Consider the following 27768-nt stretch of genomic DNA (forward strand, 5'->3'; position numbering starts at 1 on the left):
CATGGGTGGGGGAATCCACTTGATTTGACATACCTTGAATTACCTGGAGTCGAGTTGCTCATTCAGAAAGAGTAGAAAAGTCAAGTGCATCAGGTTTTAAAAGCAGCATTTATTGATTGAAAATAAATGTGTAGATTAGCTCTCAGTAGCATGGAATCCACATGATTTTTTAATGAACTTGAAGTATGTGTGTGCTTTTAACAACCACCACATTCAAATGGAGATGAATTTTCAACATTTTACTGGGGAAAAAAAGTTAAAATTTTTCCTTTAGCAGCTCTCCATAGTTTGTTTGACAAGCTTTTGGAAAGAGATAAAAACACACTACAGTGGTGTACACTGAACATTTATTACAACTAATTGGCGATGTGATAAGACAATGCACACGTGGCCTGAATATTGGTCACTATCACAACAAAGCTTAATCCAGCCCAGCAGGTACAAATGAAAGTGTAAACTGTGAAGACATGTTTATATATGGAGTATGTATAAAAGTGACATTGAAACAGCTTTTAAAAATATAGGGCCCACTAATGCCATTTTACCTCATTCAGCTCACTTTTATACGAAAGGTGGTATGTTTTTATTTCTGCAAGATTTCCCATAACTAGAGAATGCCATGGAAGGGCAGGAAGCTGCCCCTAAAGTCTGCAGCACTTCTAAGTGGAGGGAAGCAATAGAGGTGAGCGAAGTAAATTTGGCTGCAACAAGCACCCCGGAAGGAACATTAGTGCTTTAAATGACTTAGGCAATGCTTTGTGAAGAGCAGAATGCATTTTCTGTAGGACTCTGTCATGAAGAATTCCCTGGTAAATCAACATTTCCATTTGGGGGCCTCAAAAACAATCCAACAAAGTGGCTAATTGATTAGGAACACCAAAAATTTATCTCAGGAGTCAAATGTTAACTTGGCCTTAAAAATAACATGCTCACTATTATGAAATAGCCAATCTTTGCTCTTCATCCCAGGTTTAGAATGCCAAAGAAATGTGTAAAACAATTCCAATTTAGTTGTTCCCTTTGTTTTCAGGTATGTAGTTTCCAGTAAGGGTCCTTGGTATAATTTCGTTTTTAAAGTTTCAACATAGTGTTAAATTTTTACTTATTTGATATATGATGTCAATTCCCTTTATTCTCACATAAAGTGTACCGGTCTTTGGTTTTGTAAGTTTCCTTTGCCAAAGACAGTATTTAATAAATGTATATTGCCTGATTGTCATTTTCACGGGTATAATCAGATTAAGAGAAACACACCTATAAACCTTAAAATATCCAGGGACCTTTCCTTTTCTGTATCACTCTAATTCCTGTTTAAGTCTCCTAAGTTATGAATTGGTTAACCAAAGTTCCCTTTAAAAAAAACACTGGGTAGGCCTGAATGAAGCAGCTTAGCGTAACAGTAATACTGAGAAGACATCATCTTACACCATTAGCTAACATGGACATGAAGGCAGTGACCATCTACAGTGTGTGAAATGCCACAAGAAGTCATCAACAAGGGAGGAGAGTTATGTCAGTCCAATCTCTTCAAGAACACTACGTGGGGTTTCGGCTTCCTGTGGAAGGAAAACGTGAGACTCTGGTAAGCAGACTTGGGGTGGCTTGAGAAGGTGGAACTGACATGGAACGTGCAAGTTTCAGGGAGGAAGCAAGTAGTTCAGTGGTATGGGCGGATTCCACTGCTGAGAGCCCGTGGTTATTTAGGGTTTTGTATGGAAGCCACAAGGTATTTTCAGCATGCATTAAATTTTATCTGTTGACTACTGACCAATGTGCTGGACACTTGCTCTAACACAAAAAGCAGTCAAACCCACGGGCAATTTAAGGAATCATTGCTACCGAATAATCTGTCTACAGGAAAGGTTACCTTAGGGTTAAAATTCAAAACATCCCATAAATAAAAAGCAGGGGAAACCCCGAGTTCTCCCAATTCTTCACATAACTTTGGTTTCCATGCTTTTTGGAGGTCCCATGTATTTAGAGAAACGTCTTCCTCATGAATTTTTACTCAGTTCTGGACTTCACTGTCCCAGCAGCAAAGCTTTAGAAACTCACCTCCCCCAGACCTTCCCAGGGCAACCAATGGCTTCAGTGGAGGCAACATACATAAAGAATGCTCTGGGATAAAAGGTATTTTTGTCCTATGTAACAACCAATACTAAGTTTAAACATCAAAGGAACACAAATATATCTAGAAAAAAATTATTTAAAAATTTCCCAAAGTGGCTGACTTTGCACTTAACAAAAAAAGGGACCAAGCAGATCAAACTTCAGGTATTACTAGCAACAATTTTGTAATTAAAAGGCACAGTATATTTTAATAGAAGAAAACAAATGTAATTTTTAGTATCCAATAATAAATTAACTTACTTTTGCATCCTGATTGTGGTAAAGCACAAAACAAGGGAAAAATATATTAAACCATAAGTCCATATATTAAATTGCATGTAAAGCACTACATGGAATAATTTTCAATTACACTAAAACTCTAAGGTGTGTTTCCTGACTGGGAAAACAAGGATCATAGTACTTACCTTCTTCATCTATAGAGATTGAGGGGTAAGGTTTAGTGCCCGACTCACAAAATTGCTCAAAATCTGTTAGCTGATAGCATTACATGATTGAAATCTAAATGAAGTTACTTAGCATTTAGTAGTAAGTGAAGTTCTATAAACCAACTCTATATAAAGTTCATATAATGACTTCTTAGTATATTTGTATATTAATGAAAATGGGTAAAAATCAGCTTTGGTGACATAAGTTTTTTATAAAGTATTCTCCCCCCGCCCCTAAAATTGAATCTCAACCTAGCCAGAGTATAGATCGAAATAACTATGGAAGGTAAGAAAGAAAGTTAAACATCGCCACAAGATTACAATCAGCCAAATACAGAATGGAGGGAATTTTACAGCACAGGTGACTCAGTTAACAACAAAAAAAAGGCAAGGGGGAGAAAGCAGAGGAGTTGTTAAAAATTAAGAGGGACTTAGGAGACATCAGCTAGACACAATGTGAGCCTTGTTTGGAATCTGGTTCTAACAAACCAATTCTACAAATACATTTTTCAGATTATGAGAGTGATGCAGTAACTGTTGCACTAAGGAGGCAGGTTGTTTTTCAGATAAGTATGAAAAATTGAACCAGAATTAGTTAATCGCATGGGGTGTGGTACTTATCTTTTAGGGGTACATATTTTAGTTTTAAAGATGAAATGATAGGATGTCCAGGGCTTGCTCTAAAATACTGAGGCACAATGGGATGGCGGTGGCTGATAAAGTAAGTATAGCAATCAGAGTACTAAGCTGATGGTTACTGAAGCTGAGTGACATATATACACGAGGATTCCTAGTACTGTTCTATTTGCATGTGTCAGTTTTCATGATATAATTTTTAAAGAAAAGTCTAATGGAAATCACGGAACACTTCCGAGAGTGATGTAATAAGCCAATCTCTTTCATTTTTAATATCTAGCCTTAAACATTAAATACACTGAATCACATACATAGTAAAATAATTTAAAAATAATCCTTCATTTAATGTTAAATACTTTTTAAAGCATCATACAACTTTAATGTATTAATTAAAAGGCTGCCTATACCAAATTCTATATATTTAACAGTCTTAAGCTTACCCATGTAAAAATGTGCCCGACTGTACACCCTGGAGTTGGCCAGATTTCTCCTATGTGCCCACTGCCCGCAATCAATCTTTTATTGCGTTTTTTAACGAGAACCATGTTGCTTATCAAATATGCATTATTTAAAACATTTGTCTTTTTAAAAAGGCCTAGAGTTACACATTTTATTCCTTTGAGATTTGCAGAGATAGTACATTAGTTTTTTCAAATTGTGTTTATAATATAAAATGTAATTTTCACATGTTCACACTGAAATTGTACCTCAAAATTGCCTAGAAAAACTATTACTGAAGAGTCCAATTCATAAATACATAGAATGGTGGTTACCAAGGGCTGGGGGAAGAGGGAAATGGAGAGTCATTTAATGGGTACAGAGCTTCAGTTTTGCAAGATGAAAAATTTCTGGAGATTTATCACCACACTGCAAATATGCTTAACACTAATGAACTGTGCACTTAAAAATGGTTAAGCTGGTAAATTCTGTTATGTGTTTTTTACCACGATTAAAAAAAATTATCTGGAAACACTAAAATGTAAAATACATTATCAAAAGAGATGGAGAAGAAAAAAAAGTCATTCACATGAGACAAAGTACATGCAATATTTTTATTTTAGACATGCAAGGAAAGCTATTTCAGAATCTACTAATTCAAAGCAAGCAGCTGTATACAGAAAACAAAAGAAGCAACATCTTGTTACAACAGCTCAACACACAGCATCCAGAACAGGCATGAGACAATGCATATTTATGCAGCATTAAAACCAGGTAAACAATATATTGCAGGGTGGGAAGAGGGATGAAGGGGAAAGATGGAAATGAAAGACCAATGTTTCCCAACGCTTTCAATGTATAATGCTAAATTTCACATTTGATAGCCCATCCAGGTGCTGTGGTAAGAATGGTAAGAACTGATTTGCATGCCTGCCTTCTACACATTTTCATAGGTCTTCTTTCAGTGGTAAGCCAGTTTAAGAATCTTTTGAATTTAATGTTTAATGACAGCTTACTTAACGAGGCTTTAAACTCCCTAGGTATAAACAATGAATTATTTGGTACTTTCCTTTTATAATAAACTATGTTGCATGTGTTACTAACAGTATACAGAATAAATGATCAATAGTAATGGTTTTAATATTCAGACATATAAAACCATAGTTAACAAATCATTAAGTATTTTAAATGAAGACTATATGATAAAACCATAACCACTAAAATATATTTAAGATTATTTGAATATTCAAATTTGACTATATAAACTCAGTATTACTACTTTGAAAGGGTTGCTTACTATTAGATATTTCGGATGAGATTTTTCTGACATAGCTTTCTGATAGTTCTTAAAGGGATTGCTTGGTATTATATGGCACAAATGTGGCATTACAAATTTCTTCAAAATTGTGCGTGTTTTACCTTAAATGACGTAACTGTACAGATTTTACTTGTATTTCCGAATACACTCTTAAGTGATACATTAAAACACATTAGCTCATAGAGACTATATTACAGTCACACTAAATACAGTTCTTTCCCGCAACATTTGAAGACCAAACCACACTATATATTATGGCACTGCTTATTTAGACCTAGCATTTCAGCTGTATTTTCTTTGGCAAACATTAAAACAATTGCTAGGTTTTCCTCTTACAAGATTAATCACAAATGGTTCACAAATGACATGGATGTGTTTAAGATGAAATATTCTGAAAACATTCATAGGTCACATTTTTTCAAGAAGAAATTAGGCCAGCTGCAAGCAGAAGTAAGCTATATCAAGATCACATATAGAATGAAAACAAAACAGAAAAGAGGAATAGGAACAGGAAAAAATTACAATTGTAAAGGTATTGGCTCTAAAACATTCTATTACTATAAGATGGTCACCAAGCTGAGGATATTTTCTTTCATAAGTATATCAGCTCTCTATTTCCTCTGTGAGAGTCTGCATACACGTCGAGTAGTCATTTAGTACACTGGGACATTAAAATATTCATGGCGTGGCTACAAAAGAAATGCATATGTTCTTACACACAGTATACAAACTAACAGACAATCAGATTTCTAGGTCTAGGGCACAGTAAAGAAAACTTAAATGAAACAAATTTTTGTTTTTGTCCTTTGGTTATGGCTGAATATTTTAATTTCTAAACAATGCCCAGGAGTTCAGATTCATCTTTTATTAACTTTTTTAATATATATATATAAAATCAAAAAGACCTACATCCTAGAGAATCCTACAACATTTTCAGTGTAAGTCATCTGGTCAATGCTGACTTAACTGAAAAGTCAAGTAGAATACTCCCTCCCATCAGCATGTTCAAGTTCATCAGGATTTTATTACACCAAGTCAAAGAATTTAATCCCTTAATGAAAATCATTACATCCTAAGGCGACTATAAGCTCTTTTACAGGATCTTAAAGGAAAATCTTTCCCAAGAAAAAGTGAAAAGTAGTCACCCATCTGGTATTTTAAGTAGCAACAGACGTTTTTAATGGTTCACTTAGCTAAAAAACGCACACACACACCCCTCCCCAAAGACTATGCCTTTGAGACTAGGGATATATTACTTATTAAATAACCCTTTAAAGAACTCTCCAAACAGATTTGTTAAATGTCTGTGCCTACAAATGGATCTAAAAAGATGTTTCTCATGTCAACGAGGTAACCTGAGGTGAGGTTTTAAACTGACCTTAGAGTGTCCGGAGATGAATTTCTAGGGACTCCAAGAACCTCCTGAAACTAGAGGCAAAATTATGTGCAGATTTTCCTGAGAAGAGGACCCGTGGGATAATTCCCCCACCAGAAGGCTTGTGACTCAAAAATTTAAAAAAAAAAAAAAGTTTAAAACTTGCTTCTTTGAGAGCTTTAAAAATATCCTCATTTTAGTATTTATTCAGCTTGGCACTTTAAAATGATAAGACTACGAAATCATGTAAACTGTTCCAATAAAATAAGTAACAGATCCTTATAAAATAAACCATTAAATACAAAAGTATCTGAAGAGAAAAGCCATTTAAATTTTACTTCTCAGGTAATTCTTAAACAAGTTTAAAGAGACAATTGCCTTTTTTCCCCCGCTCAGAATAGATTATAGTGGAATGAAGCAGCAAGTTAAAATAACGATAACAAATTAACCCCCCAAATGCTTCATTTCTTCTGGAAGCTCTCATTTTCCACAGGGAATTCTGTATCAATGGCATTAGTGAGCCACAGTATTTAATAATACGTTTTGTCAATGAATCTCTTTAAGTATTTTTTGTGTTAAAAAAAAAATAAATCATGGGTCATTACAAGAGCAAAATTTGCTAATATCAGTTAAATAAAATAATTGGGACTATCCCTTGGGATTTAATGTAATTAGACTTTTCAGATAATGCTAAACTATAAATAATAAACTTGACAAACTTGTAATTACAAACTGAATTATATATCCTACTACATTTTGATGCATGTCAGAACTCCAGCACGTATTCTAGTATGCTTTCTTACACCCCATGAAACTCTTGCTGTGATACACGTTCATTCTATTTTCTGGAGAGAGAACAAGAAAAGTTTAAGTCTGTCAAATAACCTTTCACCTAAATAATACCAATTCTTTGAGCATTTATATTATAGTTTTTAATCCTTTAGTTTTCTCTCTTAATTTTATACCATTGAGAGCATCTGCCCATTAAAAGAAGTCTCCCAAATAGGGCTGAGTACACAGCTATTCCTCCCCAGAGACTTACTACGAAAGCGAACAACTTATTCTATAGGAACATTTCCCAAAGGTGGTAGACCTTTCACTACTTCTGGGAAATGGTTGATGACAAATCAAACTACTTTTTACAGCCAAAAATCCAGATTGTTGTACTTAAACAAGAAATTAGCATTCATCAACTGTTAAGAATAGTCTTCATTGAAAACACTGTATTGGAAAAACATCCTTTGAGAAAAGAAACTCTAAAAAATAAATGTATTCTTTTACTACTTTGAAGTTGCTATATATTTTTTAAAGATTTATTTATTTTTACAGCGATTGGAAGGGAGGGAGAAAAAAAGGGAAACATTGATGTGAGAGAGAAATAATGACTGGTTGCCTCTTGCAAGTGCCCAACCGGGGACCTGGCCCACAACTCAGGCATGTGCCCTGACCAGGAACTGAACCAGTGACCTTCTGATTCGCAGGCCGTTGCTCAACCCACTGGGCCACACCAGCCAAGGAACTATTGCATATTTTAAATAACTTCCCAGTTTAGACAGCTAAGGTCTGAAAATGTTGTGCTATAAACAACTGCTTTAATGACCACTTAACATTTAAGGTTGATTTCACTGTGCCTATTGATTTTAGAGACGGGGAAAGGGGCGGAAAGAAACATCAATCAGTTGCGTCTCGCATGTGCCCCAAATGGGGACAGAACCTGCAACCCAGGCATGCACCCTGACCAGCAATCGAACCCTCAACCTTTTGGCTTATGGGATGATGCTCCAACCAAATGAGCTACACCAGCCAGGGCTAAGATTGATTTTTAACTAAATGACAAATACGCACATAATTACCCAAGGATTAAATATAACTCTAGTATTCTGGGCCCTGTACCACCAGTACCTCTTAAGAATCATGGAATGATTATATTTAGAATTGAGGAGGGTGAGAGTAAACTGTCTCATAACATACAAGAGGCCCTGTGCAGAACTTGACCTGCTATCTTCTAACACCCAGCAACCTGAGTTTTTTAATACATTAAAACGTCAGTGATGTAGATTATGTGGGAATATGGGCCAGAATGAAAATAGAAAGACATTTTTAATCCAGTTATATTACAAAAATAAAAATCACAAGTTTCCCTTAGTACAGATTCTTGGAGACCTATTTTTTGATTAAAAATTAGGCATTTATTATTTTCAACCTGAAATGGGCCTTCAATCCTGGGCAATCCTTTTGCTCATCACTGACTTGCTCCCTGTTAAATCTATTCCAAACCCTCAACATTTTCCTCAAGTTTGCTCTTTCTTTTCTCCTCGGTCCTCAGCAGCTCTCTACTAGCTCAAGTAGCTTCTCAAAGCCAAGAAAATGACAACACTCTCAATTTCACTTGCCCAACGCATGAGGAGAAAAACAATCTACAGCTTTCCCACATTATCTCCAAAAGAAAGAAGGGAAAGCTCATCTTGCCCAAGACCGATGCTTGATTCCATTCCCATTCACCCTCTCAATATAGGTACTTTCACCTTTATTCTATTACTGTTTTTCATCACTGTCAGCATTAGTTCCTTCTCCTTAGTATACTTATGTTCAACTTTCCTTCATACTAAGAATAATCTTTTTCTCACCCCCTACGGAAAGGACCAGATGTAGTGGGAAGTGTAGGATAACAAACACTTTGAGGAATTAAGTTACACCTGTTCTCAAAATTACCCATGTTCCTAAAAAAGAAAAACTCATTACCTTAAAAATTCCCAGACACTCACCATACAAGGCTGATGAAGCAAAGTGATCTGGGAAAACTACAATGAAAACTGGTAAGCCAGCAATTATCTGAAGGCTCAAGCCCTGTTGATAGGAGAATTGCTTAGGTAAACTAGTGGTAGTGAATCCAAAATTGAAAATCTCAGATTTTCTCTTTCTAGTACGTAATGTAGTCAGAGAAAACAATCCACATTTAATGAAAAATCAGTGTAACTTGAAGTTACAGCTCTACTCCACTTTTTCTTGCAAAGGGGATTCCTTTATTCCTTGCATTATAAAGTAGTATCCTTTGTCCTTCCTGTTCTAGAAATACAGCAGTCCTTTTGCTTACCCCTCACTGAATGTGTGGCCAAGTCCTTACTCTTAACTCTATAGCCCTATTCCCTGTGCTGAAGACCAGAGGACCAAAGAGCCAGAAAGTATGCAAACTCACTGAGCTCTATTTTTAGCAATGAATAAAAAGGAGAATTGAAAGCACTTTATAAGTACCTTTTAGATGACAGGGCTCACAGTGTCAGTGTTATTTCACAACCAATTGTGAGGCACTAGGAAAGTCAAGTGTTTTTTTATACTAAATTAGTAATGAGCGGCAAGAGCAATAATTGCTCCAGATGGTGTCTAAAATGGTAAAGAACACACAAATGCTTTACTGTATATGCTGAAACTTTGTTTTTAGCAAAATCTACTCTAAGTTTTATCTAATGGAGCACACAATGTATACTCTTCGATTCACACAGCACTGTCGTTAACAAATTATAAATTAGAAAATTTTATACTTGTAAATGTACTTATAATACATGCTTATTTTACACTTCTAGAAAAGGGGGGGGGGGTCTTCGAACATTTTCAGAGTTAATACCATTAATGTCCAGCTCCTAAATCTTTTTAATTTCTTTTTTTAAACAAAGATTTTATGTATTTTTAAACAGAGGGGAAGGGAAGAAGAGAGAGAGAGAAACATCGATCAGTTGCCTCTTGCATGCCCCCAACCGGGGACCTGGCCTGCAACCCAGGCACATGCCCCGACTTGAACTAGCAAACTTTGGTTTGTGGGATGCCACCCAACCCACTGAGCATACCAATCAGGGCCGCATCCTAAATGTCCTCTCACTTGACATACCTTGAGTATTTTTTCCATGTCATTACACAGAAACTGATCTCATTTCTTTTACAGACAGGTATTTTGCTTTGATCTTCCATTTGGATCATAACTTGAAATGCCCTAAATTTAATCAGGATTTTCCAAACAAAAGACTTCTTGGAATCACTGAATTTCAAATATTCAAACTCTAAATATCTTTACTGAGTGAATTCTTTAAAGTTAATTTGGCACCCCCCAAAAAAACCCAACAACATAAAAGTCTATACACAATAAATCTGTATATGCAAATTCTGATCATTTAAACTATTTCTCCTTTAAGAAATTATCAAATCCCTAAGGTGAATGGGGAAATGAGCAGAAAATTCAAAGTGTTCTAACTGCCTGGAGGATATATTCAATTCCGTTTCCTGGTAAAAACTCAATTACCTTAATAGATGTTAACAGATTTGGTGGTTGCTGAGGAAATTAAATTATATAGTGACATCCCACAAGCTTTGTTGTGGGTTACATGCTGGAGTCAACCACAGATTATCTCCCCAGGCACTGGTTATTGAGTAAAAGTAATTTTGGTGAATCAGAAGTGATTTTTCCAGGAATTTACGTGTTCCTAAGGATTTTTGTCCTCCTTTCCTAATATTTAGTTTTTTATTCTTTTTTTCCCCCTCTCCTACCGTTTTCACTTCCATCTAGTCATTTATACTCCAGACTATAATACAGGGTGGGGTAAAAGTAGGCTTACTGTTCTGAGTACGCAAAACAGTTTACTATACTTTTATTAATTAGTGTATTATTTTCCATACAAACTGTAAACCTACTTTTGCCCCACCTTGTAGTATACTGAAAAGATGTAGCAGTCTTTAATGTAAATGCAATCTATAAATGGAATCTTTACATATTCTATGGTATTAAATTAAAGCAGGATTTCTCAACTTCAGCACTACTGACACTCAAGGCTAGACAGTTTCTTGGTGTGGGAGGGCTGTCCTTGTCACTCACTTGGATACTTAGCAGCATCTTTGGTCTTAACCTACTAGGTGCCAGTAGCAACCCCCCATTAGCTGTGACAATCAAAAATGTGTCCAGACATTGCCAAATGTCCCCTGAGGAGGCACAATTGCCCCCGCCACCCCAGCTGAACACTAATGAGTTCATCTAGTTGTCTCTGGTTATGTCCTATTATGCTTACCTATATTTGTTAATTTTCCTATAATGGGAATTTTTATTTTTTAAAAAAGGCAACATAAGAAACAATAGAAGAAAATTAAAAAGAATGTGTCAGTAGGGCAAAAAAGAACTCAAACCCTAAAATTTTTCAGAAAGTACTTTGTAAAGAAAAAAGGCATCACCACAGCTAGTAGTATATATGCTCTTTTGCAGGCCCCAATCCTAGGGCTCATGCAAGCAATTTAGTAAATCAGCATCAGCATGGAAAAAGGGAAGAATAGAATAGAAAATGTAAAATTGCAAAACAAGAAATAAGAATATATTATTTAACAAAAGTTTTTTTGGTGTATATGTATGTAACTACTGTGATATAAAATATACTTATTACTGTGAGTTCTTATCAAATACTTTTGAAAATCAGATTTACAGTTACTGAATATTTTGTTTTTCCAACTTTTCATTATTACAAATAGCCCAGAGTAGCAAGAGTTGGCTCAAAATGAGTTAAAATCAAACAGGAGGGAGAGGGATCCTCAAAATCCTGAAAAGCGGACAAATAAAGAAAGCTTCAAATAACACATAAACATACAACAAAATGATTACAACCTGAAAACCAGTGAGCAAGGACACTGGCCAAATTGTTTCTTATTAAATGTAAAGTGAGAGGCAAGATTTGTTCTCCCTACCGTTTTTTCTGTATCTACCCTTCTGTATTTTCCATTTCAAGCATTAATGTAACCAAACCTCTGCTAGAATTTGTTCTAGCAGACCCTGATTGAGTTTACCTAAAAAAAAAAATTAAAATATGCTGGAATAAAAGACTACATACAGCCTGGTTAACTTTTAATCCAATTTAAAAGAAAAAGGTTTAGGCTTAAAGGTTTTAACATAAGCAGTGGTCACTGCAAAAGAATTATAGGAGTTTGTCTAAGAGGATTTGTATCCAAATAGTTTTTCCTGTTAAATTATATTTTATATATTTGAAAGCATCTGTTTTAAAAACAATGTAAGATTCTTGAGTTTGACTAGTATGCCCAAATATTCTTAATTAGCAAGATTTTAATTAAAAAAGCTAAAACTTATTAAGACATGTTATTAAATACCTCAATACTTATTAAAATAATTTTAAATTACAAAAGATTTTTTAAAGAAATCACTTTTTCTAAGATGCTTACCTTTCCATTTTTTAAATGCAGTCCAACAGATTATTACTTCTACAAAGATACTGCATAGTATTAAGATATATCAGATAGCCCCAGAACTAAAAGAAATCAGTTTTAGCAGTACTTTCTAGACGAGGCAGATTAACAATCGCAAATCCAGTAAATCTATTCATAAAGTGGATCATATTGAAGTAGAAACAAATTCATGAGTGTAATGCTTACTTTTAGTACCTCACTTATTTTCGCAGACTGCTTTGGTGAGAAACAACAGCAATCGCAAACACACCTCAAAAGGAAACCCCCACACATTTCAAAACGATGCTATTAGTATTAAAAAAAAAAGCACCGATCAACACCATCATGCATCTACAGCTGAGGGTTAAAGCCCAAAGTCCAGTAGTTAACTATTTGATCTTCACGAAATCAAGCAAGGACTTGATATCATCTCACGTGCAACAGTCTTTGCATAACACCCCATTTTATCCATGCCACAAAAATGGTAAATTTAGTAGTTACCAATAAATAGGTTGGGGGGGGTCAAAGAGACTAAAGTCTTAAACTGCTTTTATCATAAGATATCCTCAGACAAACCTCCCCATTCTTCATTCTGGCTCTATAAAATTAAGGAGCAGAGAAAAACTGTTAAGTGTCTTACTTTACAAAGAAAATGCACTCTATATTCCTTTGTTGTTATATATGTTTATAAAATAAATCCAACTGTATCATTCCCCCCCTCCCCCCCCAAAAAAAAAGTCTAGCTGAAAATAGGTATTCGACTGGTGTGGGGTGGGGGGAGTGTTCCAAGTACAGCAAAGAATGTCAATTTAGTAATCTCAGCATGTTGCACTTTAATTTTTTAAGAATCAAGTTAAGTATCGGTGGCATGTTAATAAAATACATTTTAAATTAAAACAAACACTAAAAACTGGATAATGGACAAATTTTTCTGGGCTTTACCCCCAAATCTAATTATGTATTCATACAACTGAATACCAAAAGGACTAAACAGAGTTCAGTCTAGAAATGTGAAAACTAAGACCCTTGTTTACTGAGAAGTAAAATAAAAGATATCTTTATCACTTAAACACATTGTCTGATATTTTAGTGATTATTGAGTACATATTTATGTTAAGGTCTCATTACTATCTATTATATGCTAATAGAAAATCTACTTTATCCACTACTGCCTACCCTGTTTGCCAATAAAATGAAGGACTACCTAAAGAAAACAAAGGATTACCTAAACAAATTACATGACATTTACACAAACTGGGTAAAAGGGAAACTAAAGAAATTGTTCTGAAGAAAACAAACATTCATAAGGACAGAAATGTATACTTTATACATTTTAAAAGTACTAAAATCAAAATTATTTTGGGATTTGCATGTATCTTTAAGCCAACAGATATTTTTATTATAAATTCAAAGCAATCTTCGGTGTTTAGAGGTTAGGTAATTCAAGCAAAAAACCTGACACCGAAAAGAAAAATCAAAACACAGCTGACCCTTGAACAATGCATTGTGTGGGTGGTGGAGTTAGGGCCACCAACACCACGCACTTGAAAATCCAAGTATAACTTCTGACTCCCTCAGAACTAAAGTTGTCTCTCAGAATCTTTGGGGAATTCGTTCCAAGATCCCTTGTAGATACCAAAATCTGAGGATTCTCAAGCCCCTTCTATAAAATGATGTAGATCGATGCATACAGTCAGCCCTCTGCATCCATTGACTCCCAACTGGAGGGTCAAAAATAGTACAGGTATTTATTGAAATAAAAAATCTGCATATAAGTGGACCTGCACAGTTCAAACCCATGTTGTTCAGAGTTAGCTATACATGAAAACTAGGTAAAAATTAATTAATTAGAACTTTTACAAATTTAATGCTGCATTTAGATAAGTATCTTTATAGTTCTATTTACAATTTTGTAAACAAAATCATTTCATGACACAGATTAAGTGAATACTTATCCCAAAATTATAAGACCAGAAAAGCTACTATAGAGGTAGGTGTTTTGATAAATCCAACAAGAAATGATTTGAAATATATTATTTATATCTATATATCCAATTTAAAAATTCCAACTATTGATAATTTGGAAAATAAAGGTTTCCAGTCCAAAAAATAAGACAGCTATCAACCTTATGAAATGTATTCTGTTCAATATAAAGAAACCTCCAGGAGAATGATAATTTTTTTTTTTACTGTAGTACTGAGAAACAAAGAAGGTGGTATCTAAAATGGAATGTTTAAAATATACGTAACAAGACACTACACAATTGGGGGGAGGTTGTGGGGAACAAGAGCAGTGTTTAAGATTTCACACAACTCTGGAGTCTAGCAGACCTGGCTTTGGAATCCTGGTTTTGCCAACTGCTACCTGGGACCTCACTGAGCCTCCACTTCATTTGTTACAAAGGCTCTCAGGATACTTCCTCAGGGCATCCTGAGGATTAGCAAGGATGCCTCATACCTAAGTGCTCAATAAACATTAGCTATCAATATAGCTCTCTTTTGTTGTCATGGTGTCCACACACAAACTTTTTTTTAGCAGTTTGTGGAATACTTCTCATCTTATTCCACCATCTATTATATGAATAAAATATTCAAATATTCCTCCAGAGATGTAAACATGATTCATGTATCAACATATAAATGAATCCTTTTTAGGAAACAAGTGTGTTGTCACCCCTAGATTTCATATGACAGTATGTTGGTGAATAATCTGAATAACAGGTGAGCCTGTTAACCTAAAGCTTCACTGTTCCATACAGACTAGCTTGGCTTCATAAAGGCCTTAACCTGCAATGTATTATAACTCATTCTAAATTCATAATGGACCAGCCACCTTCTGCCTTCCCAAGAACTGAATGGCTAAATTAAGAAAAACGGCTTACTCAGACCACTGAATAGAAAATGTCTTAATGTACTACCATTTTGGTTTATGTGCAAAACAATGTCAAGGTAGTCACTGATGAGAATTAGGGCCAAAGCCCTCTTCTAAAAATAAGGAACTGTTATAAATGGTCAATTTTTTTTACGTAGTGTGAGATAAGAATCACAGACAACCTATGCTTCTCTCTCCATTCCTACTGTTCCAATTAAAGATATAAAAATACTACCTCAAAAAGGGAGACATTACTTACTATTACAATACTTCAATGGGGGTACACACACACACACACACACACACACACACACACACAGTCTCACAAATAAATATGAACCTGTAATAACTTTTTTATCCCCTAGTACATTAAATACTCACAATACATGCTATGAAGTAAACTTAGCATGTCTGTCATACTGCAAAGTCTAGCAATTTCCCAGTAGAGGTTTTCCTTTTCTTTTAAAGAGGACATTTTTTTCATTGTTTTTAGAGAGAGAGGAAGGGAGAGAGAAAGGGATAGAGAGAAGCATCGATGTGAGAGAAACCGGGGACCGAACCCGCAACCCAAGTATGTGCCCTGACCGGGAATCGAACTGGCAACCTTTGGCTCTGGGGAACGACACTCAGCCAACTGAGCCACACTGGTCAGGGCTCCTAGTTGAGTTTAAAAAACAATCCAGACACAAGGAGGTATCAGTACCCTAAACATAATTCTCCAGAAAAAAAAAACATTAGAAGTTGAGCTTCAATAATTTTAAAAATGTTTTAAGGCAAATATAATTAATCAGGAAATGAATTTGGCGGAAATACCAGGATCTGATAGAACAGACTATAGTTCCATAGTAATGAAATATAAAAGTGATCAAGGTAAGGGACAAATATGGAAAGTTCCCAATTCCTGATTCTAGTTTTGACCTAATTTTTAGAAAAGTCTGATTTTAGTGAACAGCAAAACAAGGAGCTGCTAACTTTAAAACCAACGTTACAAGAGCAGACTATGAGCTTGTAGTCAGTGTATCTGATGTTAAAAAAAAATTCTCCCCAATGACATGTTTGCAGTCAATTAATAAACCACCATAGCAAACTACACATGTGGAAAAGGGGCTAAGCTCAATTCACTGCTGAACAGTGAATGGCATCAGGGCAGCCAACAAAATACTCCACTTTTGCAAGTACTTAACCACTGTCTTGGTAACTCAAGATTGCTACATGTACAAAGCACTGTCTCATATTTTATAAATGTATGGCCCAGATGATGTCATCCCAACTTTGAGCTATCTCCACAACTGACCCAGTCAGCGAATAATGCAGAGGAATTAGAGAGCTCCTCCCTCTCCCCACAGAGGCCTAAGGTTAAGAAGTTATAATGGAGAAAAAGAGATTTACTCTTTTTCCTTAGTTCACATTTCTGTTATAACAGAAGTGCTAAAAAACTGAATTAAACAAAACAAATGAACAAACAAAATATCCATACATATAGAGAACAACTGATGATTGCCAAAGGGGAGGGACTTAAAGCTTCCTTTAATAAAATAAAATGTAATTACCTTAATGAAAACATACTACATTTTTTATATAGACTAGTCCCTTCTTATGCTATAAACTTTGATTAAAACAATTATCACTAAAGCATAATTCAACTTGGGACCAGAATTAAGGTATCAGTAAGTCTTTAGAATAAGGTAGCCTCATCTACAAAGTTTTAAACTTCGGAAATAAAAGGTACAGAAGCATCAAATTAACCCAGAAGAACGGTGGAAATTAGAAAGGAAAGGGGGTTTATTAATGGCTCTGGTAATACCAAGGGAAGATATGAATTTAATCAGTCATTTGACAGAACTTGGTTTGTTATATAAGATCAAGGAAAAGGAAAAGTACTTTTTAGCTAGTTTTCCTAACACAAAACTAGAGGGGTTCTACAAAAAGTTTAATTGTAACATTATTTGCTTGGCTACATTTGCACTTAACAGACATGAGGTGAAAATATGAAATTTGGAATGAAAATACCATAATCTCAGTCAACTCCTGATTATCTACATTAATGAGAAAAGGGGTTATCTTATGTAATTCAGAACAATGGATGCAGAGTTCTCAAATTACTGTTAACTTTTGATGAATCTTTTCCCTTCTTAATGTAGTCTGTCCTCTATCAGTTTAGACTCTAGTGTTTTCGGGTCCAAAATGGACCAGCAATAAGATAGACCATCTTCAAAATAAATGACCCATCCATAGATAATGGAGTTGACGTGACTGGCACATATTCCAATCAATAAACTACACATGGACACTACATGCCAAGCATGCTTCAGAGTAATTTCTAAAACTCTAAGAATGAGGGAAGATGACTGACACTTCCTAAGAAGAGCAAAACATGCTAGTGTCTACAGAACTCCAAGCTTACCTCCTGCAGTAGGTCAGCCTGCTCAATTGCTTTGAGGACATTTTTCTTGGATGTCTCCTGAACTTCCCCTCCCAAAAGGAACTCATCCAAAATAAAATAAGCCTTCTCAAAATTAAAGATGATATCAAGTTCACACACCTGAAAAACAAACAAAAAATAATAATAATAAAAAGCAAAAGGTACCTATCAACCATCAGGTAGAGAATAAAATCTAACCAGAGTGAGTCCATCTAAATTCTTTCTAAAAACGACAATCTTGCTAAGTATCATTGATTTAGTCAGCTTAATTTTCAAATCTCAAGTACCTGAAAACACAAAGCCTTCACACTAAGACCTAACTCACAAGCTCCCAACACAGGCAACTTTTCTACTCATAAAAACTGATCTTTTAAAATACCTATTTCCTGGGTAATGCGATTATAGCTGCCAACAAAATCTAAATTCTTCATTAAGCACTTCTAGAGTATTACTCTTTGCAGTTGGACTCCTTTCTATTCCACCATTTTGAACCTCATTCTCACCACCATAATTAAATGAGTAGGTCTGTGGGGTCAAGTAATTCTGGCAGTTAACTGATTGACTAGGCACACAGACAAAAAATAGTCATTCTTTCCCTCTTCCGCAGTTAATTTCAAATAGTCAGAATCCCCAAGACAATCAAATAATAAACTTGTTATAGAAAAAATTAAAAAAACAAAATTATGGCATTCAATCCCTAAAACAAAATACTACTCACACTGCCAAAATACTTGTCAAGTAATTCCACGTAACGATGAATTATTTCCAAGGTAATCAGTTCATTGTCCTGATCCTCAATAGCACAGCAAAAATACAGACTAGCATATCTGAAACAAAAAACAAATGTGAAAAAAATTTACTTTATAATCATGGTTCCTTAAACATATTTTCATATCCTCTTATGAAAGACCCCATGTTTATACAATTGATTTCCTCTTTTTCAACAGTACAGATCATTCTTTTCCTAGATTACAAAAGCAATAAATGTGTAAGAGATACTTAGAAAAGTATAGGCAAGCAAAAAAGAAAAAAATCATTCAGTCACACATCTAGAAAGAGAAGCTATTTTGTTCTTCCTTTCTGGACCCTTTCTGCATAGACTCTAAAATGTAACTGACTCGGGTTGTTCTCGTTTACTTAATTAAAATAAAATGCGCCATATGACTAATTCAAACTACAAGTAAACAAGGAAGAAAATAAACTCTCCAACTGAAGGATTTATCGAAGGTATTGTCAACGTGAAGTCAATGTTCTAGAACGTTTTACTGAAGTGTAACATACACACAGAGAAGAACACAAGTCACACATGTATAGCTCAGTGAGTTCTCAAAGTGAACCTACCTGTGTGCCAGCACCCAGACCAAGGAACAGATTACTAAACCCCTGAAACTCCTCTCCTAGCCTCTCCAAGGGCACAACCTCCCACTCCCACAGGTAATTAGTATCTTTTCTAACAGCATAAAATTATTGTTTTTAAAAAGGAGGTTTCTAGGATTGTGGAATAAACCCCAAGAAAAAAACCAACAGTTCCAAGTTATCACAGAGGTTAGAGAAAGAGAACAGAGGAAACTGAGACCTCTCCTCAAAATTTCCAAGCTCTACCCTGTTGAACTGAAGTTTAGGTTATTCATCCTTGAAGGAGTAAGGTTGGAAAATTCACATTCTCCTCCAGATTAGCATTTTAGCACATGGTAATACTTAACCCAAGAAAGCCAAAACTATTATTATACAACTCTTCAAATCATAGCAAATGATGACCAAGTCCTTTGAGGATTAAAAAAGCATTTTTAAATGGTTTAAGGTTTTTGAAAAATAAAAACCTAAGATATTCTAAACAAATTTCACTTGAGATTGTAATTTTCACTGAGCATTTAAGTGATTTTTAGAAAACACAATGGGGCAATTACTGCTCATAGCACTGATGTAAAATATTATATAAATGCACACAATCTCAATTCAATGAGTTCCTGTTCTTCAGTATGAGAATAACTACTATTTACATAACAATCTACTAATTTCAACATTATCAAAAACATTTCATCTTATTTGATCTTTCCAACAGCAAGCACCACCATCCTTGATTACAGAAGACAAAGAGGCCCAAGGGTACAAGTCCTGCCAAATGGCTGTACTAGGACAAGAAATCTGATCTCCAGACCTTAACCCAAGGCCTTCCCATCTACCACACCAACATCCCTTGTCATTACATAGCATGATGTTTTGCCATGTCCATTCTACCTGACTTCTATGTTTAAGTTATTTAAAATGGGGGTCTCCTGCAACGTTAGAGAGGAGGTATTGGAATGCATTCATTTATCATGAAGGACATGACAGGGCACCGCCTCCACCTTTATGGAAGAGTTTCCTTCTCTCCCCAACCCCCGCCCCCAACCCGGCCCCGGCACTGACTTGTTTTTATGTGCTTCAAAGGTAATGGAATATTACAACTCTCCATCCCCCCAAACCCATGCTCACCAAAGAGTTTTGAATTTGGGGAAACTGATACAAATGGCATGTTAAGATGCCCTGAATTAAGAAAATTAAAGACTAAAAGGACTGACATTACAAATGGCAGATGAAAACCCACACATGGCTAACATGAATAGAGTGCTAAATGGTTCCATTAGGATGAATTCACTATTAGTTTCAGATAAAATTCCTTTTAAGATTTTTTTGTTTTTCTCACTTAAATCAGTTCAATTTACTTTCTAAGCTTTAAAATGCACCAATTATTTGCCCCCTCCCCACCGGAGGATGCAAAAATAAACAGTGAAAGTGGAATATTTAAATTAATACAATGTAATGGCCAAAAGGATTTTTAAAACTAAATTTCATCTGATAGTATCCTACAGCTACCAATATGTTGACAGTAGATAGGAATTTAAAACAAAACAAATCCAATCTGATCAAATCCACAATTAACTGAAGTTTTCATTTTATTCAGTTGTAAATAAAAAAATAGCAGCCATTGTTTTATACAATGTACTAAATGGTACCACGTTCAAAACAAATGATCTACCTAGTTTGTGCAAAACAAAAAGTTACCTTCTGTTAAAAAGGATGTGAACCTTTCAAACTTAATTATTTTTCATTCGTCCTAATTTCCAAGTAAAATGTGTGACTATGTCTTCCCTATGTGACTGTCTTCCACAAAGTCATCATATAGCCATTTTCAAACATAATCTTTGGAATATTCCAGTTTCAAAAGGTGTTTAAAAGTCTTGGAAATACACATTTACTATTTTTTTTCCTTGCTTTTGTCTTGTTTGCTTCAATATATCCATTGCATCAACTGGACTCAATGAAAAGATTTTTTTCAATGTCACTGTTAAGTAATTTAATGCTTGCACCATCTTTGCTCCTTATCCACTGTACTACCTCTTTACTTATAAAGAGCACTTAAACATTAGTTTAAGGTCTTCGATTATATGAACCATTCGAAAATAATTTAAATATCTCCAGGACTAATATATCTAAACCTGTGTGTGTGTGTGTGAGTGGGTGTGTGTATTTTTTTAAAAGGCAACACATATCTAAATGTTTGCTCTCATTCAGAATGGAAAAAGAGCCATCAAATTAAATGAATTCTTCATTGTAGGTGAACATCTACTAATCAGGATTATAAGAAGGTACACACCTCTTTCCAGAAAGCTTAGGAAAGAAATAGAAGCATAACAATAACATTCACTGAGTCCTCATATTTTACCATTTTAATTCTCACAACAACCCTTCCAGAGATATATAATTATTTATTATTTGCATTTGAGAGACCCAGGCTTAATTGAACAACCTCCACAGGAACAGTGATTTGACTCCAGAGCCCAAGTTTTCAATTAAAAACTACAGCCAAGAACTGTATTAAATAAAGTAATCCTACACCTGGCAAAAATTAAAACATATTAAAAGCAATATTTTAACAGGTTTGGATTGAGAGAGATAAAAACTGTTACATTGATTTAGTAAAAGATTACCAAGAGAACCTGAAGTGTACTCCCTATTTTTAGAAATAGCTTTTAAAAATTGAATAATGAGTTCATTTTGTTCTCTTAGTGCATATTTGTAAGTCTACATTTGAAGTAAAATAGTAGACTAGTAATAAGAAAGGTATGTTCGGTTATTTTTAGTAGAGCGGATTAAGGCTTACTCTAATTACCAGCACTCAGAGAACATCTGAAAGTTCCTATTCTTATATTCAAAACACATGACTTCTCCACAGTCAGCTAAATATCAGCTGATGGTGGGTAAATGTAGCTAAACTGTTCTCAATACCCACGGAGTCATTAAAAATTCTTTTGTTAGCAATCAGTACAGTCCTCTTTGACAAATTCTCAAGTTAGTAATTTGGAGATGCATGGATTTTTTTTTTTAATTTTAAGACTTTAACCTAATGCCTCTTCCATAACATGCTTCACAAAATAGGAATAAAAAAAAAAAGCATGCAATGTTCTGTCTTCAAAGAATCTGAAGAGCATTTATTTTAGAGATGAGGAAACAGAGGCCAAATGATTTGTTCCCAGCCACAAAACTAGCTAAGGGTGCAAATGGAATAGAACTTAAGTCCCCAGACTTCAGTCTATTTTTTCAGCTATACTAATTTTATCCTTACTCCCCACCACTCCCTCCGGCACAGTGAAATTGCTATGCAAAATGCTCAGGAGGGAGAAAAGTGGGAGACAACTCGTGGAAAGAAGACCTAGACAGATCACTTGCGGAACAACAAAAGTGCTAGTTCAGATTGCTCAGGAGCTAAGCAGCAATTCTTTTGCTTAAAAGGTCTCTTCCAGCTGGACTAGGGATAGATAATCACCTGTTCTTATCAACAAATGAATAGGTACTTAGGTGATGTTTGTAGTATGAAATGGGGGGGGGGGCGATATACTGGAAGACTGATTAAATTCTAACTTTTGCACATGCATTTTATCTCAATAAAGCCTTTTTTTTTTAAGTACACCTTTCATTTATAGGAACCTGATGCAAGCATCAGTCAGATTACATTACCCTTTATAACCTTTAAAAGGAAAAGCAGTGGCCCAACATGGGTGGGCTGAATGCTGCATGTAGGAACACCAACTCCTGCTTTCTATTCTTTCATTTAACGGGCCATTTCCTTCCGCTGCAGGAATCTCCATTCCTGGGATTCATTCCCTTGCTGGTATTTCCATCCTCCACACGGGGGACTCCTTCCCCTATCTAGAAAAAAGGCTTCAGTCTCTCACACCTTTTTTGAAACTCTGTCCCCCACTCCTATGTCTATGGGTGGTTACCACCTCGTCTGTCCTTCAGAACAGAGCTCCCCAAACAACCTACACTTTGTTTGAATCTCCACCCCTTCACCATATTTCTTCATGAGTTCTGTCTCTACTATTCCACTGAAAATGTTCCCACAAAGGGCATTTTATGAAATGCTCACTGTAGAATCTCAGGTTCTTTCTTCACTTTAATTGGACTTTATGTGACATTTGGCACTGGTGACTCTCCTCTTCCCCATGTTTCTGACCTTATATGCTCACCTTTCCCCCCTTTTCTTCCATCTTGCACACGGCTGATCTAACACATTATGCCTAATCCCCCAGCCCCACCCCCAGACTTCCATGCCTATGCTTGCCCCAACAAAACTAGGCATCTCCAAGTGGAAGTGGCACAGGCCTCTCCAAGGCAACTTGTCTACCACCTCACCATTCAGCCTGCCAGTGAAACCAGAAATGTGGAATCCCTCCATTCCTCCCCTTCTTTCGCTGCCCTCCCGGCTTCTAGCAGTGACCAAGTCTTAAAAAATTTACCTGAGTAACAGCTCTTCCCGCCGGCTGGGCACACAGCAAGATATCCTCCTTCAGGAACTCATCATAATGAGGTCTCCTAACAGATCCCTCAGGTTTCAGTCTCAGCCTCTTCCCCCCCGCCGCCCCCCCAATCTCCAATTACCAGGATCTGTTAAGGCAAATATGTTTTCAGCCCTATTTAAATCCTTTGTTTCCATGCTTAAGATTTGAGATGTAGTTCCTAAATCAGTTACTAACTAGCATATGACCTTGGACAAGTCACTTTTTCCAAATCTCAGAGGTTTTTAAAAAAATAAAATTGAAGTTTGAGCAATAGTAGTGACTTTCAAACTCGGGAACCATCTCCTATGCAGGGGGTAGAGGCCAAGAGAGCAGGGATACAGGAATCCAGTCTTTATTTCACAAGAGCACCTCCACTTCCACTTGTTTCATTTAGGGTTCTATGCTTGGAACAAAAAGCATTTTTAAAAAATCACCTGAAAGGTAATATAATGTGATATACCAATTTTACCTCAATTTTTAAAAAATCATTTAAATCACTTTACTAGATATTTTAAGACATCTTCCAGCTCTAAAATGCTATGATTTTTCTCAACAAGTACTAAACCAAACACTGGATACAAAATCACCCAAAGACGACTAAAACCATTTTATTGGAAAGAGGAGTTTACAGTTTTTTAAAATTCTCTCTGTCCTATAACCTCCATTACTTCCTCTGCCATGCCCCCCACAAAATACACCATGCACACTTGGAGTGAAACACAGGGAAGCTGAGATAAAACCCAGATTTCTCGGCAACCCTCCTGGCAGCCAGTGTTGTTAGTTCCCTTACACACACATTCCCCACAGAAAAGAATTTTGTACATGCAGAAACCCTCATGTGTTAAAAACTGCACATTATTCCTAAGGGCACAGAAATGGGGGAAAAAACAAAGTAATTATAGTTCTTTTAGCATAATTAGAATGATCTTGAGAAATTTATTTTAAGGTATTAAAAATTTCAGATCCTTAATAAAGATATATTGCATTGTTTAAAAAGCTTAGTGCTCACCAAAGATTTTTAAATCTATTCTTGGCAAAATTATCCATCAGATCCAATCACACCACCACCACAGCAACAAGTGTACAGCAAATTAATAAACACTACTAACAGATTGTGTATATACACAAAAATTTTGAATATTTACATGATTTAAATGGTCTATGTATTCAAGGTGTTTATAAGTGAGTAAGATTTTAAAAGTCAGATAAAAGGCACGTCAATGGTCAGTCATTACTTTACAGATTTTCGGAGAGAAATTTGGGGCGGGGGAATGCTTGTCTAAATTCAGAGAATTACTCACACAATTTAAAATACTGATCCTACTTTCCCCTGCAAAGAAATGAATTCTTTGAATTTTTCTACAAAGACGATTAAGCCATTAATTATATAATAAGTTGTAAAATAACTTCATCGACTTTATCATGAAGCCTCGGTAATCGATCAAAGCAATTATCTAAATTATTTAAAAAATACAAAACTTTAACTTAAAACTTTTCACCTAATCTTTGTTAATCATCATCTATAAATGTTATCTCTAAAAGTCTGCGATTTCTACATTGCAAATGACTAAACATTTGATTCTGCTATTTCACCTTTCTGAAAAATAAAAACTATACCTCTTGTAAACAATCTTCAGATCACGCCACTCAAGAAAGCTGCACATTTTAGGTTTCCGTGCTAAAACAGTTTGAACAAGTTCCCTTGTGATTTTTTTCTTCTCTTTGTCTGACAGTGGGACATACCACTTCTGCAGTCGAAGCTTTCCCTGACGACTAAAAAGCAACATAAACTGCATCTGTTAAGATAAATAGAATCAAAATTACATGCAATACTTTGATAAAATAAAGTTAGGATTAAGATGACATGTTTCACAGAGAAGCTTTGGGGGACAGGGAGTTTAAATGACAAACAATTAGTAGCCATCAATATTTCTATGCCAGTTAAAATAGCAGAGAATTCTTGTAGAATGATCTTCCCACCAGATGCAAATCTCCCCACCCCACCCAGTTCCATGTACGTTTGGAGTCTGTAGAACAAAAAGAAAAACATGCATTAAGTTGAAGTGAAATTTTTAAGGTAAGAGAAAGACAACTCTTGCAATTTAAGAAACTATCATCTATCTGTGCTATACACATTCCACACTCTTTATATGCATCAAAAAAGAATTGTTAATATCAACTCGTTTAGGTACATTTGAAAGAAAGGAAGACCTGCTATTTTTCACCCTGAGGCTGTTCTTGTCCCAGGATGAACTACTTGTAGGCAGGCTGCTATCACCTAGAATGCTTTCTTCAGTTTATGCTTACATATTTTATTTTATTTTTCAATTACAGTGTGCATTCAATATTATTTCCATGCTTACATGTTTTAAGCAAAAGAGCTAAAATATTAACCAAAAAATCCCATAAGCACACATTTTTTCTTAATAAATCCTAATTTTTAAGTACCTCTTCTCATCTCACTTCTAAAAAATTCCAACACAAACATGCACACAATAAAATGGTAATTCATCATGAGAGAGAATATAAACCTTTAAAAAGCCAAAATAAGAGTTACACACATTCAGAGACAGGACACAAAACACTTCATTTAATATTTTAAAAAACAGCATTTACAGATGGAGTGGATGCTGAATTCTAGTGTATTTTTTACACTTATACTATTGTGTATATATTTATTTGGAAACTGCAAATGTGTTGATTAGTCTACATGCTTGATTTTCAAGAAAAGCTTCTTGTAATTCAACTGGTCTTATGTGCAAACAGATAAGAATTGTTTCTACGAAGGTAATTTAAATGTAGAATTCAGACAGGTATTTTTTTCTTTTAACTATAGTTCCTTTAATAGTCTTACTGCAAATATTTCAGCCTGATTCTTCGTATTCAAACCACACCATCTCGAATTTGAACATGGGGTAGGGGAATTTACACAACCAGTTTAGAATAAAATGGACCCTAAATATAGCTAAAAAATTATTGCCACTTTTTGTACTAATCCAAACAGGCATCAGCAAGATATTTAGAAATTTATAATGCGGCAATTTAAAATTGGCTTATTACACCTTACTTAAAACACTTTACTGGCACAAAATTAACGAACAATATTCGTGGTACCTAACTGCTTCCCATACAAGTCCTGTTAAGATAGCGGCATTCGAAGAGGACAGCAAGTAAAGCATCAACTGGACAACGTTTAATGCAAGCCCATTACTACAACTTGGAAAAGAACAGACCCGTATTCCAGGATCTTGGCGACCAGGAGGGGCAGGGGTTTGCTTTCGAAAGGAGTATGGGCTTCAAGGCTGTCTGTAGCAGAGTCCTATATCCCCCTCCCTACCACTTTATAGCATGAATAAATAATTCACTCTTTAAAATACCGTAAATGATGTGCTAACATGGGACGAATAGCAAGGCACAAGTATTCTCTCCCTCTTGTTAAAAACAATGCTTTGATTTTACCGCCAATCACAGGGCACCTCAATTCCTCGAGACTAGTATTAAAAACAACGGGCTCGACCGCGGAGCAGGCTCGGGGCCAGCGGTCCTCGGTCCGGCTGTCTCCGATGCCTCTCCACTGCCCCACGGGGCCGTACTCCATCACTGATCCAGCCCCGGCGAGGTGACAGGCAAGGATTGGGGCAGACAATGGCATCCGCCGCCGCGCAGGGGGCGCCAAGGGTCCTCGACCGTCGCCGCCCCGGGCCGCGAGCCCCTCCCGAAAATGCCCCACAAAACTTGAGGGGATTCCCGGACCACAGGTGCCGCGGGACTGCCGCGGCGTCCGGGGCTGCGACCCCCGCATCCCGGGACGCGGACGCTAAAAGAAGTGAGTTGCGGGGCGCCGCGCCCCAGTGGCGGGCCGGGCAGATACGGGGTAGGGTGGGGTGGGGTCGTCGGGACGCGGGCGGGGGACTGGGGGCGCGCCCCACCCTCCCACCCCACTCCCGGTCCCCGGCGCCCCAGCTCTTCCCTCGGGACTTACGGCGGCCGCGGGCCGCGGGCGCGGCTGTGCTCGGCCGGCGTCGGCTGAGGTTGAGGGGAAGCCCCTGTCGCAGCGCTGAGGAGGAGAAGCCGTGTTGCTTGTGGGGAGGGGACACGGTTAGTGGAGGGAAGGCTCAGGCGG

At 36.2% G+C, this 27768-nt stretch overlaps 1 protein-coding gene across 4 annotated transcripts; it reads right to left on the reverse strand.

Annotated features, from left to right (window-relative positions):
• Positions 1-89: 89 nt before the first annotated feature.
• AP1S2 (adaptor related protein complex 1 subunit sigma 2) lies at positions 90-27760 on the reverse strand. Of its 4 annotated transcripts, none has more exons than XR_008529761.1 (6): positions 27628-27760; positions 25263-25441; positions 18542-18650; positions 17806-17943; positions 13031-13127; positions 1497-1556 (listed from the first exon to the last, which is right to left on the reverse strand). XR_008529761.1 is itself a non-coding variant. In XM_054581090.1 (6 exons), the coding sequence occupies exons 2-6, from the start codon at positions 25439-25441 to the stop codon at positions 5597-5599; spliced, it is 516 nt and encodes a 171-aa protein (XP_054437065.1). In that variant the 5' UTR covers positions 27628-27760; the 3' UTR covers positions 4307-5596. The 4 variants fall into 4 exon arrangements, 3 of the variants coding, with proteins under 3 accessions (XP_054437066.1, XP_054437065.1, XP_054437067.1); XM_054581090.1 differs by lacking the exons at positions 1497-1556; positions 13031-13127 and adding exons at positions 4307-5636; positions 6326-6375; XM_054581091.1 differs by lacking the exon at positions 13031-13127 and having other exon boundaries at positions 90-1556.
• Between the last annotated feature and the right edge of the window lie 8 nt (positions 27761-27768).

Source organism: Pteronotus mesoamericanus, unplaced genomic scaffold (genome assembly GCF_021234165.1).
Source record: "Pteronotus mesoamericanus isolate MK-2021 breed Mesoamerican mustached bat unplaced genomic scaffold, CSHL_Meso_final contig_65, whole genome shotgun sequence".
Lineage (NCBI taxonomy): Eukaryota > Metazoa > Chordata > Mammalia > Chiroptera > Mormoopidae > Pteronotus > Pteronotus mesoamericanus.

What these genes read in the sequence shown, in the direction of transcription:
- AP1S2 (XM_054581090.1), bottom strand. Translation starts at nt 25,441, where the DNA reads ATGCAGTTTATGTTGCTTTTTAGTCGTCAGGGAAAGCTTCGACTGCAG. An exon ending in TTGACAAGTATTTTGGCAGT is followed by an intron (nt 17,944 to 18,541) that starts GTGAGTAGTATT and finishes TTTGTTTTTCAG; the next exon opens with GTGTGTGAACTTGATATCAT. An exon ending in AGGCTGACCTACTGCAGGAG is followed by an intron (nt 6,376 to 17,805) that starts GTAAGCTTGGAG and finishes TTTTGCCTCTAG; the next exon opens with TTTCAGGAGGTTCTTGGAGT.